Source organism: Phacochoerus africanus, chromosome 4 (genome assembly GCF_016906955.1).
Source record: "Phacochoerus africanus isolate WHEZ1 chromosome 4, ROS_Pafr_v1, whole genome shotgun sequence".
In the NCBI taxonomy this organism is placed as follows: Eukaryota; Metazoa; Chordata; class Mammalia; order Artiodactyla; family Suidae; genus Phacochoerus; species Phacochoerus africanus.
The window spans coordinates 97,918,932-97,933,615 of record NC_062547.1 but is presented as its reverse complement, the minus strand read 5'-3'; the positions used below and the strand labels follow the sequence as shown (position 1 = coordinate 97,933,615).

General features: G+C 34.9%; 1 protein-coding gene across 1 annotated transcript in view; it reads right to left on the bottom strand.

The window, feature by feature from the left end:
* The window catches only part of ADGRV1 (adhesion G protein-coupled receptor V1), a 538,647-nt gene that overhangs the window by 400,692 nt on the left and 123,271 nt on the right, over positions 1-14,684 (bottom strand). Inside the window, exons 32-37 of the mRNA XM_047778281.1 lie at positions 13,850-14,031; positions 12,241-13,052; positions 9,296-9,505; positions 2,448-2,578; positions 1,307-1,406; positions 508-687 (exon numbers count right to left, since the gene is read on the bottom strand). Of these exons, the coding sequence (XP_047634237.1) occupies positions 508-687; positions 1,307-1,406; positions 2,448-2,578; positions 9,296-9,505; positions 12,241-13,052; positions 13,850-14,031 (1,615 nt within the window). The remainder of the gene's footprint in view (positions 1-507; positions 688-1,306; positions 1,407-2,447; positions 2,579-9,295; positions 9,506-12,240; positions 13,053-13,849; positions 14,032-14,684) is intronic.

Below are 14,684 nucleotides of genomic sequence, written 5' to 3'. Positions count from 1 at the left end.
GTCCTTGGCCTTTACCATGTAATGGCTCAGTTATGTTGCACTGTGGCCAAGGCATACTGCTTTCTGCCCTATCTCCAGACTTTGAATTTGACCATCTCACTTATTTTGGCTGCTAGGACAAAGTAAGAGGGATGATGTGCTTCTTCTGAGTCTAGACCGTAAGGGGCCTGACATGTTTTTGCTCGCTTTCTTGTACCTCTGCTGCTGCCAGGAAAAGAATGAGGTACATATGGAACAGTCATACCTGGCCAAGCCCAGCCTCAGTCAGAAGACCAAGAGCCAGCCTGTCATCATATGCTGCTGAGATTTTACAATTGTTTGTTATACAGTATCCTGTAACACTAAATAGTTCTCTAATCTTTCAGAAATAAAGTTATAAAGTCCGGTCCTGAATTAACAATTTTTTTCTTGTCCCTGATTTATTTTCCCAATGCCTTGCATCCATTCCAATAGAATATTTTAAAAGCATCTGGAGGAAACTCCATTCCTTCTAGAGTTAACACAGACCTAGAGATCCAAATTCTCTGTTGATGAAAAGCTGAACTGTCATGTTAGCCTCTTGTAGCAAAACAAATCTTGATGAAAGAGCAAAATTTAAAACTCCATGTGGTTCATCACTGGCTTCCACAGTCAGAACAGCTGCAAATCCTTGAGCATCGAGCAGAGCAGTTCCTGCTGGTGCAACTCCTAGGAGTGTCAGGGACCATAAGAAATCTTGCAGTGATTTGACATTACCTTCTAAATACTTAAAATAGAACCCCATTCACTGTTTCTCTGAAACAGTAACCAAAAAGTGGTTACTGTTACTTCTCTAACAGAAATCTGAAGGTTGACAAACAGAACCTATCTTTTAGTTTTCTTCTTCTATAGCAAATCATGAATATATTTTGCTTGACTTATTATCATCCTTATCTGCTATACCGGTCATTTGAATTACAGAAGTTGAGTAGAAACTGTGGAAATGACTTAGATAATTTGCCCAAATGATTAAATCTGTTTTATCCATATAACTGATCCAGAATCCAAATTGATCTGTTAGTATATAATTAATTTCAGAAAAATTCTACCTTTGGAAATATGTTTTATTCCATAGGAACTATTGAGAAAAAAATTAGGGGTTTTAACTGAATCCATAGAGATAAGTATTTTCATTCTGAACTGATTTTTTTTGGCTCTAAATTTTAATGAGACAGACGATATTTAAAATAACCATACCATTTTAAAAATCAGTATGTATCTAATTGTTAAATACAAAGATAACAACTATTATTTTTTCAGAAAATAATTTAATTAAATTCTGCATTACCTTGTGTCCTGACATCATACAGAATGACCTGGTACACTTCTTTCTCCTCAGGAATGTTGTCGTCCAACAAATGCACAAATAGTGTTTTATTCAACGACCCCTATGTCAGACAGAAAGAAACTCATCCCTCTACTGTCTTTGTACACAAACTATCTCCTGCTTTTATTGGTCTTATAAATTGTGCATCCAAATGTATTTTTTCTGTGGCTTAAAAGTAAATAAAAAACTGTTGACTCATAGGAAACCAGGCTTAAAGTAGACAGGGAACAACCAAGGGGGATTTTAAGTGCTGAGCTAATGAATGTAGATCTTATTTAATGAGCAATGCAGCACTACTGAAAATTTCAGACAAAGCAGTACTTTGGAAAGCTTTCTATAGCAGTGGTGAATGGAAGAAACACTGGTATGAAAAAGAAGGCGTGTTTACAGAAACCAGTTATTAGAAGTCAAATGCAGTACACAAAGCAGAAAGTTGTAGGGCTTTGGCTTAGTACTGAGGCAGTGAAATGAAGAGAAAAAGAATTGAACATGTTATTAAACAAGAATTCATACTGAGTATGGAGAAGAGATGACAGAGTTTACTACAAAGTAGTGCTAAATTTTCTGTCCAAGAACTGTTTTTATACAGTTATTTTCCACCAATTAATTTCTTTCAAACTATCAGGCAGAGCCTTTAAATGCAACCTCAAAGAAGATACTGTGTAAAGAGATAAAAAAAGGCATTTGTTTCTAGACCTGTATTTGCTGTTCCATAGCAATGAAACATCTGAAGTTCCAAGAGCACTTACAGTTCCAAGGCAGTGAAGAGTAGAAGAGGGGCGGCAGTACTTACCATCTTCAGAATAACACTGTTGACACCCACAGCAGGAGGGCAGGAAAGCATCAAGAGGGCTTGCCTCAAATACAAAGTCAACATTTTCTATCTCCTTAAAGGAGATTCAAGTGCATATAGAAAAATAAACCCCTTCCTAAGCCTTAGAAATTCTCTATTTGAGGAATGTTCTTCTTTTAGGTTTCTAACCAAGTAGCTCCATCATCAATCTCTATTAATCCCTGAATTACATAATCAGTTTTCCCATTTTCCTCACAATACATGGTTTCTTCCAGATACGTGTGGTAAAGCTTTTCTTGGTGGTATTACCTCAGGAAAGAAGAGCTGTCCAGTAAAGTTAGCAAAATTGAGTTCTAGGTGTTTCCCAGTAATCTTCCAGTTAACAGTAACATTTCCTCGACCAGGGGGTGTTCTTACCACATGGAATTGTAAAATTTCTCCTGCAAGTGAAATGTACAGATCGATGAATGTTTAAGGTAAAATGAAGTTGACATCTGAAGTCAACAAAACCCAAATCCCAAACATGCAACTATTATAGCACCTTTTCCAAGAACATTACAAAACTGTTGTTTGTAATTTCCTAGAATCTTTATACATGCTTACTGCTTATCAACACATTATTGTTTATCCCACTTCTAAATACTTCCATTTAGTAGAACAACAGAAGGTCAATATGCAAAAGTTACAAAAGCACACACTAAAATGGAAAACACAAACTTCTGTTCACTCCAAAACATGCCCCAGAACAAAAATGTTCTGTAAATTAAATAATTGAGTCCTCATGGTCAAAACTAGTAATAACACAAGTAAATTCTTTCTTCACTTCTCAAAAGGACACAAATTCCTTACACTGGTATGCAATGTGATTTTACACAATGCAAGCATAAAATGCTTGCAAATACCTGAAAATCACATTTCTTAAATGGTAACTTACATATATCATCAATGATTTTGTTTTATAAAAAGAAATGCAAAGGAAAGATGTCAAATGTGTACATCAACCTCTCTAACTTCACCAGAGTTACAGTTATCCTTCCTGGATAATTGAAGCATTTTAGATACTTTCCATTCCTGGATTTTATCCTCATGTAATACTTTGTAAAATTGAAAAAAATCATAGTAGTCATTTCCTCTAAACCGAGGAAAGTAAGCTCATAGGGAGTATTGCTTATGGGCACTTGACTTGCTGAAAATATGCTAAATTCAAAAGTTTTAAGATAAATACAACTTAAGGTATACAAATGAACTATATTATTTAAAAAAGTTATAAAAAGATGAATGAACTGATGTTTAAAAGAATTTTAAAAACACATCCTTATTCAAATTTTATAGCAGAGATATATAGTTGACATCCATGTATATTCACTAAAAAATAGCACTTTTACTTAGCTATCCAAATAAATACTTGTGACATTTTTAAATGAGAATAGAAATAAAACAATATAAAATTCCTTCCCAAATATTTTTTAACTATCAATTTATTTTATTTTTTGAGGATAATAAAATTAAGCAATTATTTCTAATGGAAAGGTCTTCTAAATTAAAATATAAATTTAGAGGTTATCTTAATTTTAATTATTAAAACAAAATAAAAATGTTATACTAAATTTAAGCACAGATAACTTTAATAAAATAAATTATCTGGGGATAGCAGAAAATATAAGAAAGCAAAACAACAGAAAAACTTCTAAATAAAATAAATAATTATTTAGTGTATACATTTTTAAATGTTTCAATACAAAAAAAATTTTAATCGCTATTACATTAGTAGGCTATGACTTGGATTTTTTTTTTTTTAACATATAGGAACAGCTATGACAAATCAGTGTCCAAAGGTTAGGATATATTGAAAGAATGGGTATAATCAGCCATAAATGCCATATCATTTTAAATTGCTTTACTTGCATAACTCATGTGAATAAAACAGAGGCATTACAACGAAATCCTGGAGTCTCTATTGATCACCATGCAGAATTTCTCAAGGGTTTATTACTACAAGCCACGCAACAACCCTGGAGTTATTAAGCCATTTCATCTTCACTGTTGTCTAGTGACATAAATAAAAAGGTATACAGAGTCATGGTTTTCAAATTTTTTTAAAAATCACAAAACTTAGTAACACTTCAAGAAAAATTATGGAAGTTTGATCAAGTACTAAAAATTTAATGAGACTACATGTGGCAAAAGAAATGTAGGTCAATAAAAACCCATGTTTAAGGAGAATCTATAAACATCACAATAAAAAAAAAATTATAGTTGTAAGATGGTACAAAGAGATTTGGGAATAAATACACCATTAAGGGTAAAACTAAAAATGAAATGTTAAGCAGAGCAAAAAGTAAAATCCTCCTACAAACTTATTATACATAAAAATACTCAGCCTAATACCAGCTAATATTGCCTTTGAAAATGTAACACGTTACCATGTAACTTGCAAGGAAATATGCAAAAAAACACAATTTGAAGCACAACACACAAAAACACATAAAAAGTAAACCAAGTATTCCTTAAATTCATAATCTGATAATCCTACTGAAAACCATGTCAACAGAATAAACAGTGTGAAGATTTTCCTAATAATCGAAACAAAGGTACAGACTCTGCCTCTTTAAGGCAGACTGCCAAGAATCCGGCCCATTCAAGATGCCTTCTTAAAAAAAAACTACCAGAAAGCTAGCTTCTACCAAGAGGAGGAGTCAAAGAATATAGGAAAAAAGAAAAAATTAGGAACAAGTGCTCAGTCCTCTAAATGTAAGGGAAGGACAAAAGGGTTGGTCCTAGAGAGGGAAGGCAAAATTTTTAGATAATATATTTTACCACACTGAATTCTGATTTTTGCCCAGATGGGCCCTCCCCTACCAAAGAGTCTGACTAATAATTTGCAGAAGATCACCTTGGTATGAAATCTAGAGTCCAATCCAAGTTTGAGATACATTTTAACTCTAAAGATCTAGCATATGGGTTCTAGGTCTAGCCTAACATAAATAAGAAATATTAATATAAAATTCATTTTGATAACCCAGTGTTGTCTCTACTTGTGGCCAAATCAGGATTCTTTTTACAAAGACAACCATCAACCACAATGGAAATGGTTGATGGAAAAAAAAATGGAAAAACTAAAATATAGGAAACATGTTTTAATAGATTCATGTATATACATGGTATATAAGTACCATCCAAATTGATTGTGCTCTATAAATAACAGAAAATGATTTAAAACAACTACCGGGGAATGGATAATGTGAAACACAAACTGTCAATAAGAACAGTTAAGGGAAAAAAGCACAGCATTTCTAATACAGCAGTTAGGTAAATATTTTTTTAAAGAATCAGATTTATTGTTCAGATCTTTGTCTAGAAAAGGTACATGTTGTCTCTGAGAAAAGGAAAAATTTTAAATCCAATGTGATTTAATGATTAGTGATTATGATGCTGCAGAGCTGTGTGATGGACTCATGTCGAACACAGATTTATAAAGGGCATGTTTATACATACTTTGCAACCACAGTAAAAATCTATTGTCTCATATTTCTAAATTCTGCCCACCACATTTGAAAGAAAGTAATATTTACCACTGGGAAATTGTCCAATTGCTTTAGGATAAAAATGTAGAAATGGGATTCTACAAAATTCAACACATTGTTAAACACTAAGGTGATTCCTCACCATGAACTGAAAATGTATTCTAAAGCCAGAATTTCAGCATAGTCCATATTTTAAATCTAATCACATAAAGGAAACTCCAACACTAGGCTAAAAGCAATTGTTAACATTGTTAAAAGCCCACAAGGCACTATTTGTTTTACGCTATTTGTTTAGCAGTTATCTTTGAAGAATCACCAGCAAGTTTTTCATTAATTCATTTTTGTAAACATATGCCTGATAAACATTTGCCTATGCAATTTCAGAGTGATATAAAGAATGCACACACAAAATACTAAGTTCTTGACATGTGACATGTTTCTTAGAAAGCAAAATTAGACTGAGGAAAAGGTTTAGGAGGACAGGGAAAGAAAACTAAAAAAAAAAAAAAAATTCCTCCCAATTTTTATTTAGAAAATGTAAAAAAGTCTAGGGAGTACTAATTAATAACAGCAATTCACTGTTTTACTTTCTGTACCAAACTCATGCTCATAGATTGATATGATGAAGCAGATTCTTAAATCAATAACACAGTTGGACCACATGTTGTAGCAACTAATCATTTTTCCTCTTGGCTTCTCCTATAGACATTTAGCTGCTGGAAACTAAAGAGACCACAATCTGGTTTTCAGGTTAGGCCCGTTCAGGTGAAAGAGAACATAGGCGCCAGTGTCTACAGTTTCTCCAAGATGACTTGGTGCTCAGTATGAGAGCCTGAGTTTCTTCAGAGCCTCCAATCCACCACTACTGCCATTACCCAGACTCTCATAAGATGCACTTTATGACACTAGCTGCTTTACAGTCAAATTCTTCTGCAGTGATCCTAGACATCTAAATATTTTTGTAGTCTTAAAAGAAAAATCCCATCATATTGCTGAAAATAACATACCTAGTCTAGCTCTAAGCACTCTCTTCAATCTAATCCCTTCTCTGTGCCTGAACTTATTTATAACTTTCATGCCACTAACACTCTTATTCTCTTCTTGGATGCAACTTTCTCCCCTGTATTTCTTCAACAAAACAAAAACACATCCAAAATACCCTTCACTTTAATCTATTGTCTCCAATTTTTCTCCTTTCCTTGCTCTCATGGCCAATAAGCAGAATATCCCCCAAGGTAGTGCTTCTCACAATTATAGCAGTAAAGAACAAGGGGTTTTGTCTTTTGTTTTGTTTTCCTTGATCAAAGACTGACTTTTAAAAAAGCACATACACAATAAAATAAATGACTAGGTAAGTTAAATGGCAAAAAAGAACACATACAAAATACAAGCCTATAGATATCACTTTTGGATATCACAGCAGAATGAGATTGTCATAAAAGTCTCTAGAAAGATTATTTCCATTTTTGAACTTATCTTATCACAAACCAGAAGCAAATGCTTTATGTGCAGGCATCAGCTTGAGGACTACTTTGAGGACCACTGCCCCCAAGGCCTCTAAGTCCTGTCTTTTGTTACCCTTAGATTTTTGCTTTTCGTCCCAAGCTCTCCTTTAAAATTTCTCTGCAGTTACCACTGCTCCCTCTAGCCCATCTGGGAGTTGAATCAGCTTGCTGCCCATGTTTGTTTTGTTGTTGTTGTTGTTTTTGTCTTTTTACGGCCACATCCGCGGCATGTGGAGGTTCCCAGGCTAGGGGTCTAATCGGAGCTATTGCTGCCAGCCTACACCAGAGCCACAGCAATGCTAGATCCAAGCCATGTCTGCGACCTACACCACAGCTCATGGCAATGCCAGATGATTGCGGCCCATGTTAGTAGGAGACATACTGGTTACAGTCTTGTGATAACTAAAGAAAACACACTCTTATTGAGGTCTCTTCCCTCCTCCCTGGCAGAGCCTTTTTACCCCTCTCCCCTTTGCCTTTTGCTTTTCCCAGCACCCTGGCCCGGTGGTCCCCACAGCTCCAACACTGATAACTTGCTTTTCTTCTTCAATCCATAAGGATCTTAATAATTTTCCTGATTCCAACTATTATCTCTAAAAATCCAATTTCCATCTCTAGCTTGAGATAGAATCAGGTTCTCTCACCAATTTCCTCCTCTCGCATGGACACAGTTACTCAAACTCATTATTCTTCCAACTCAAATCTTGAAACATTTACCCAAAGTTCCTGCAGTATCAGGTTCTGCAGTAGACAGAAGTCCAAATGAAATAAAGTTTCTTCTCACAGGTAACCTATGGCATAAGCTTCTGATTCAGACTAGGTTTAAGCTCCACCATAAATAACTATGTGCCCACTGGATAGTCCCTCTGAAATTCAGTTTCCTTATGTGAAAATCTGGTGTTATCATCACACCCACTTCATATTTCTGTGGTTAAAATTAAGTGAAATAATGGATGTAAAATGTCTGGCATGCAGAAAACACTCAATAAATGTTATTGTTGTTGTCATTATTATGAAGATTAACTCCTCCTGTAGTAACTTTTTACTTATACTACAAATGATTTCCCGAGTTAATGATCTGTCTTTAGATCAGACCTATAGCAATTTGTTAGTCACTTTTACTTGCTACTGCTATGACAACATGAGATTGTAAACCATTCATAAAAGGAAAGAGTGTTGGAAAAATGTCTCATGCATTTGCATTAAGTTAAATAAACTTGCAACTTGGGAGTACAGTAAGGTAAAAAGTGATGCACCCTAAAATGCATTCAGTTCCCAGCACAGCTACTAATTAACTATATGACTTCATCCTGTCACTTATTCTCTCTGTCTCGGTTTTCACATCTGTAAAAACCCAAGTCCAAATGCATGGTCCTTTTCATTTCTTAACTCTCTGAGGTACAATTTGTTTTTAAATTTTAAACACAAGTTATAGTAAAATGTAGACTATAAATACCAGTTTTATCTCAGTCTTATTCAAAGTCAAAAACATTGCTATAATGTTCTAAACTAATTAAACCTTAGCCTATAAGTATAAACCCTATATATGATGTAAAATATTAAGATTCAAGGAAATTTTGTTTTTTTAAGAGAAAAAAATGACATTTTATAATTTTTTCTAGATTGGCACTTTGTTCATAAGACATATATACATCAAATCCAGGTTAATTGACTCACTGATTACAAACTCTTGTTTGTTTTGAACAGAGAGCCAATGTTTCACTATTTAACATCAACACCTACCACTAAACACATATAAGCTAAGTGCCCAGAACTCTGCGAAGCATGTTACATTTATTGGTTCACTTCATCCTCACACAGAAACCTATAAGAGGAATGGTATTTCCCCTCATTTAACAGATGAAAAAGCTGAGCATCCTAGATTTGACTCATTTCCTTAAAATCACACTAGTGGCAAGCTAGGACACAACAGCAACCTGCAAGGCCTCTACATCTAGCTCAACAGTTCACTATCCAGCGCTCTCCCAGATAAGCCCCACGTACATTAACATACACCGCTGGACCAAATAATGAAAGAATTTTAAAAGTGGGAAACTTTAAAAGACTAGACAAAAAATGACATCCAAGGAAAAAAGAATGAATGTGCTCAACAGAAAAAGGAACCCACCTTCATGACCTATGACAGATCTGGAAGCAGTCTGAAAGCTAACAACGCCTGCAACATTGTCATTGGCCAAAATGTTCACTCTAACAGTGTCGGAGCTGGGCAAAATTCTACTTCCGCCATCCGTGTATACTAAACTAACTATGATGCTTTCATCATCCTCTGGTTCCAAATCATCCAAAATGGTTAAGATGGCTATCTTTTTGGTTTCACCTACAATGGAATAAAACCAAGTAAGAAAATCATCAACAGGGAATTTTCAAAGTTGTCCAAAACAACCTCTTTCCCAAAAAAAGTCTAGTAAAAATACATGAGTGAATTATAATAGTTCAGTATCATAAGCAATATTACTGCCACTATAAGCAAATGTTGCATGTTAATCTGTACACTCTTTTGCATATATAACACTTTAAAATTTCATTAATATGGACAGCTTGTGGAAAAAGACATTTTGAATTATGGAGAGTTAAAGGGTACTATTATTTCAAGAAATCACGGTTTTACTTCCTGACCTTTAGCCAAGTACAGTGACCTAGCTAGGGGAAGAAGTTCTAAAACATCTTCTGTTTAGAAAGAGCTCCCTCTAGGCAGTGGAGCTGCATTCTAATTCTGGTATTACTGTGAATGATTTTCAGGTAATCAAGGCCAAACTTCCCGCAAAGACCAGGAACACTTCGGGAAGAGTGGTCAAAATGGGAAACAGAAAAGGATAGTAAATTCTGAGTGAAAGAACCTGCCAAAATGAGTTAAGTCTTTGGGGAGCCAGATGAGATGACAACATCCAATACTAGTGTCCAAGATGTGTGCAACAAAGAAAGGAGACAGAGAGGGATTCAAAGGGATGAGTGACAGGAACAAGGGCCAGGTAACCTACTTTGCAATTTAGGCTAGGACCCCACTAGCTGAATACCCCTAAACCCAACACAGCTTCTGCTGTGCAGCCTACAGTACTTTTCATCTGATTCTTTGTCACCTTTTAGAAAGAGGTTAAAAGGATGAGAAAAGGCAGGAAAAAGGAGAAAGTGGAAGTGAATGCACGTTCTCATAACACTGGTATATTTTATCAACTCAGTGTCAAGACTGGCTGGAGAAACTGTATATTATCTGAGAATTTAAGTTAACTATAAAATATAGTCCACTTTGTGTGATGCTTAGGTTATAATTCAAAGTAATACTTATTTATACAATGCTATTACATGAGAGGATAATTTTCTTTGTACTTACCAAAGCCACTGGAAAAATCTAACTATAAATTTTCATCTCCGCTCCCTTCTCATTAAATTTTTATTATTTCCTTTGAAATTGGGAGAAGTGTTACCAGTTATCAACCTATCCACACACCCCCACCCGCATCAAGCATATCATCATTTCACTGTTTCCAAAAATCATTTACTGGGAAATAACCACTACAGAATTTTTTTTTTTGTGGGGGGGGGCCATATATGGAAGTTCCCAAGCTAGGGGTTGAATCAGACCTGCAGTTGCTGACCTACACCACAGCCAAAGCAACTCGGGATCTGAGCCAGGTCTGTGACCTAAACCACAGCTCACGGCAATGCCAGATCCTTAACCCACTGAGTATCCTCATGGATATTAGTCAGGTTATTAACCCGCTGAGCCATAACAGAAACTCCTAGAAATGTTTTGTACCATTTTAAAAATTTACTCTAAAATATAATGCTTATTAGATGTTTCAAAAATTATAATCCATATGCATCATGATCCCAATTAGTTTCAAAAAAAGTACATATGCATTAAAAGTTAAACAATAAAAGATGCACTGAATTGCTCTAAGATATGGAACTGTGAATAACATTTACTTTCTTCATTTTGTTGCATAACCTGAAGTTTTTACAAATATACATTACTTTTCAATCAGAAAAACACTATGTTAAAAAAAAAAAAGCCATATGGAGGGAGTTCCCATTGTGGCTCAGCGGCAATGAGCCCAACTAGTACCCATGAGTATGTGGATTCAATCTGTGGCCTCGCTCAGTGGGTTAAGAATCTGGCATTGCCATGAGCTATGATATAGGTTGCAGACACAGCTCAGATCTCATGTTGCTGTGGCTGTGGCATAGGCTGGCAGCTGCCACACTGATTCAACCACTAGCCTGAGAACTTCCATATGCTGTGGGTACAGCCCTAAAAAGAAAAAAAAAATAAATAAAACCCATATAGAATGTATAACTGCCCAAATCTGGATTTAAACAATGATCTCAGTAAAGACACATTTCCTCTACTCAAAGAAAACTATTTTAAATATGTGAACTTTTGAAATTTTCAAATATTAGGTGATTCAACCAGACCTGGAAAAGAATCAGTGAATCTGACCTTAATTTTAATTATCATCCAACTTCTTTATAATTTCATTATTTGTGAAAATTTAAAATAGTGATCCCATCCAAGAACAGTATTATAAATTGATCTATCACTAGGCTTAATTTAATATGAATGAAGTCATCAAAGTTTATACTATTTACACTTATAAATTATTTTCTTTGGAGGTTTATGCTGATTTGTCTAGTGCATATGAAAAAGCTTCCCAGTTAATATTCATTTTCCTAGCTACCAGTACTTCTTACCCACATATTTTTTTGTAGATACATGGCTCATTTTATAACTTACAAAATTAAAACTTGCTTTAGAGAGCCTCTAATTTTCCTTAAAGGCTCTCTATCACACATAAAGAGGATAAAACTCACACATTGCCTGCAAATCTTCTCTTTGTAATAAACTGAAAAGATATACATGCAGGCCCTATCAGCCTGCCTATATCATGTCAACCATTAACAGGGCAACTAACTTCAATTTTTTTTTTAAAACCATCATTCATTTTACATATTAGCAAGAATGTATACAGTAAGAATTCATGAGAACATTATCATGAAAACTGATGATAATGACTTTACTCGGGGAACCAAAATCCATTTAGAAGCATCACTCACCTTCAGCAAAAGTCAAAATGTCTCCAGCACCTATAAAATCCAAACCTTCAGTAGCTGTTCCACCAACAACACGCCACTCAACTGTCACCTGACCTAAGCTGCCCCCTGTCCTATGGATCATCATCTCCACTGTGCTTTGGGGCTGCTCCTGAACTTGGACATATGAGCCATTTTCCGAGGTATTGGGACTAATACTGTAGATCATAAATACTCCAAAGGCATCACCGTTTAGCGCTATGACAACAGTAGAAGTATTTGGCTGTCCTATGGTTGGTTGATTTTTAAAACTGGCTGTGATGTTCATAAGGTGAACTTCAAGGAGAGAAATCAGGAAACTCTCATCCATCTCTGGGACATCATCAGGAAGAATAGAAACTGTGAGATTTGCAAATTCATCGCCTTCCAGCATCATGGCCCATTGCCTTGTCACAGGCTCATAGTCACTACCAGCCACAGCCTGACCACTAAAAAGAGACGCTACCCTGGTCATGTTCTTCTTGTAGGTCCAGAAGTCTGAGTTGTTAACAGTTGGCCTGCTCCATGATGTCATCCAGAAACACTGGGGGCCTTCAGAAGCACTGAGAAAGGAAAATGCTGAGCATGCGTGTTCTTTGAGGCACAAGGTGGCACAAGTGTACTGGGGTTCCCCCATTGCAGAGACGTTCACCCAAGTTCTCCAAAATGGGTCAGGGACCCCTTGAATTGGCGATTCATAGTAGGACAGTAAATCTTGACCCTCCTCAACAGCAAGAGCCACTACATCAGTATCAGAAGTACTGTAGAACAGTAACAGCCGACCAAAGTGCCCTCCGCTAAAACATGGAGTGACAATTAAAAGACAGGTTAAGCTCTCAAAGCAATCTGTGGATTACGTAGAGAAGAGAATACCAACTGTGGTTTTCTCTTTTCTTTTTTTAATGTATAAAATAATAGTACAAACACAACCATGTTTCTCAATTACATGTGTCTTTCATTGCTTTCTCATGTAAGGAAACTTGGCCTGCTTTCAATCAAACAACGCTTATTTTTAACCAAGCTATGCAAATATCTTGCAAGATATGCAAATCATATCCATTTCAGCTTTTCAAGTAGAATTAGAAAATCAATCTTCATGACTACATTTCGCAGAAACAAAGTAACAAAGATACCAACATGAGCACATTTCAAGGAAATGTAATTACTTGCCATAAGGTCACAAGACCAAGTATTTTCTATTTCTGAAGGAACTCAGTGAACTGTATGCTGCCTCACAAAAGAAATGCAGAAAAATTGAACCTGAAAATCAACCACTTCATGTGGCATCTGAGTATCTATTAACTTAGAAGCTACTTGTATTTAAGTTTTAATTCAAACAAATCATAGATTAAAGCAATAATTACTGGGGTTAGAAAGCCCAGTGATATATAATCCATTTCACTAATAAAAGGCATGAAAAATATAATGAGCTCTTTATATTAATAGATATAATTCATATAATAAATATAACATATAAAATAATTTACATTATATAAAACTACCAAACTTAAATTATTTAATTATTCAAGAGATCCTTTCCCACCACCCCACAAGTCCCATCACCCCTACAGATACAAGCAGCTATCTCATATACCTTCTCCTGACAGTTATGTTAGCACAGGAACTTCTCTCCAGAGGCTCTTGAACACGATACACCGATTGAACAAAGGCTACCGTACCATAAGGATTATCATTGGCAGGAATAATAACATTTGCCACTCGATCTAACCCAATAGTACCTCCACCAGAGGCATCAGTAAGTTGCACTTGAATAACCTAAAAATACAGTGAAAACTTCCTTAACAGAATCCTGGTTCTGAAAGTAGAATAAAAAGATGCAGGAAAAAAATCAAAAATATCCACAGAAGTACAAGAATAAAATGAAATGTAATATAAATGGACTTAAAGAAAATCCTCCACTACATTTACAAACCTAACATGCAAGAGAACAATCCATCACCAGTTTTTAATAATCTGAGCATGATTACACATAAGAAATATATGCTGTTGAAGTTCCTTAATACTGTTATAAAAATCTTGTGAATCAATTTTAAGATGCCTGTTTATTTTACCACTTCAATAATGTACTCATGTCCTATACCTTTTTTTTACTAAAGGAAAATATTACATGTGTGCTTTATGAATAGTTAATTTATTATGCTTTATTTCTCACATTCTCATAAATGGGAATTCTCTGATAAAATTTAAAATGAAAACTCATATAATATCACCTAAATTTAGAGAAAAGAAAAAAGCTTTATATGTATTAACTAATACCTAATATTTTACAAGTGAATAATGACACAATTAGCATTCAAATGAAATTTTATGGACTTCCCTTCTATGAAAATTTGATGCTATTAAAGAATAAATACTATTAAATGCAATTTTATGAGACCAAAGTTTTAATAATTCTTGAATTTCATAAA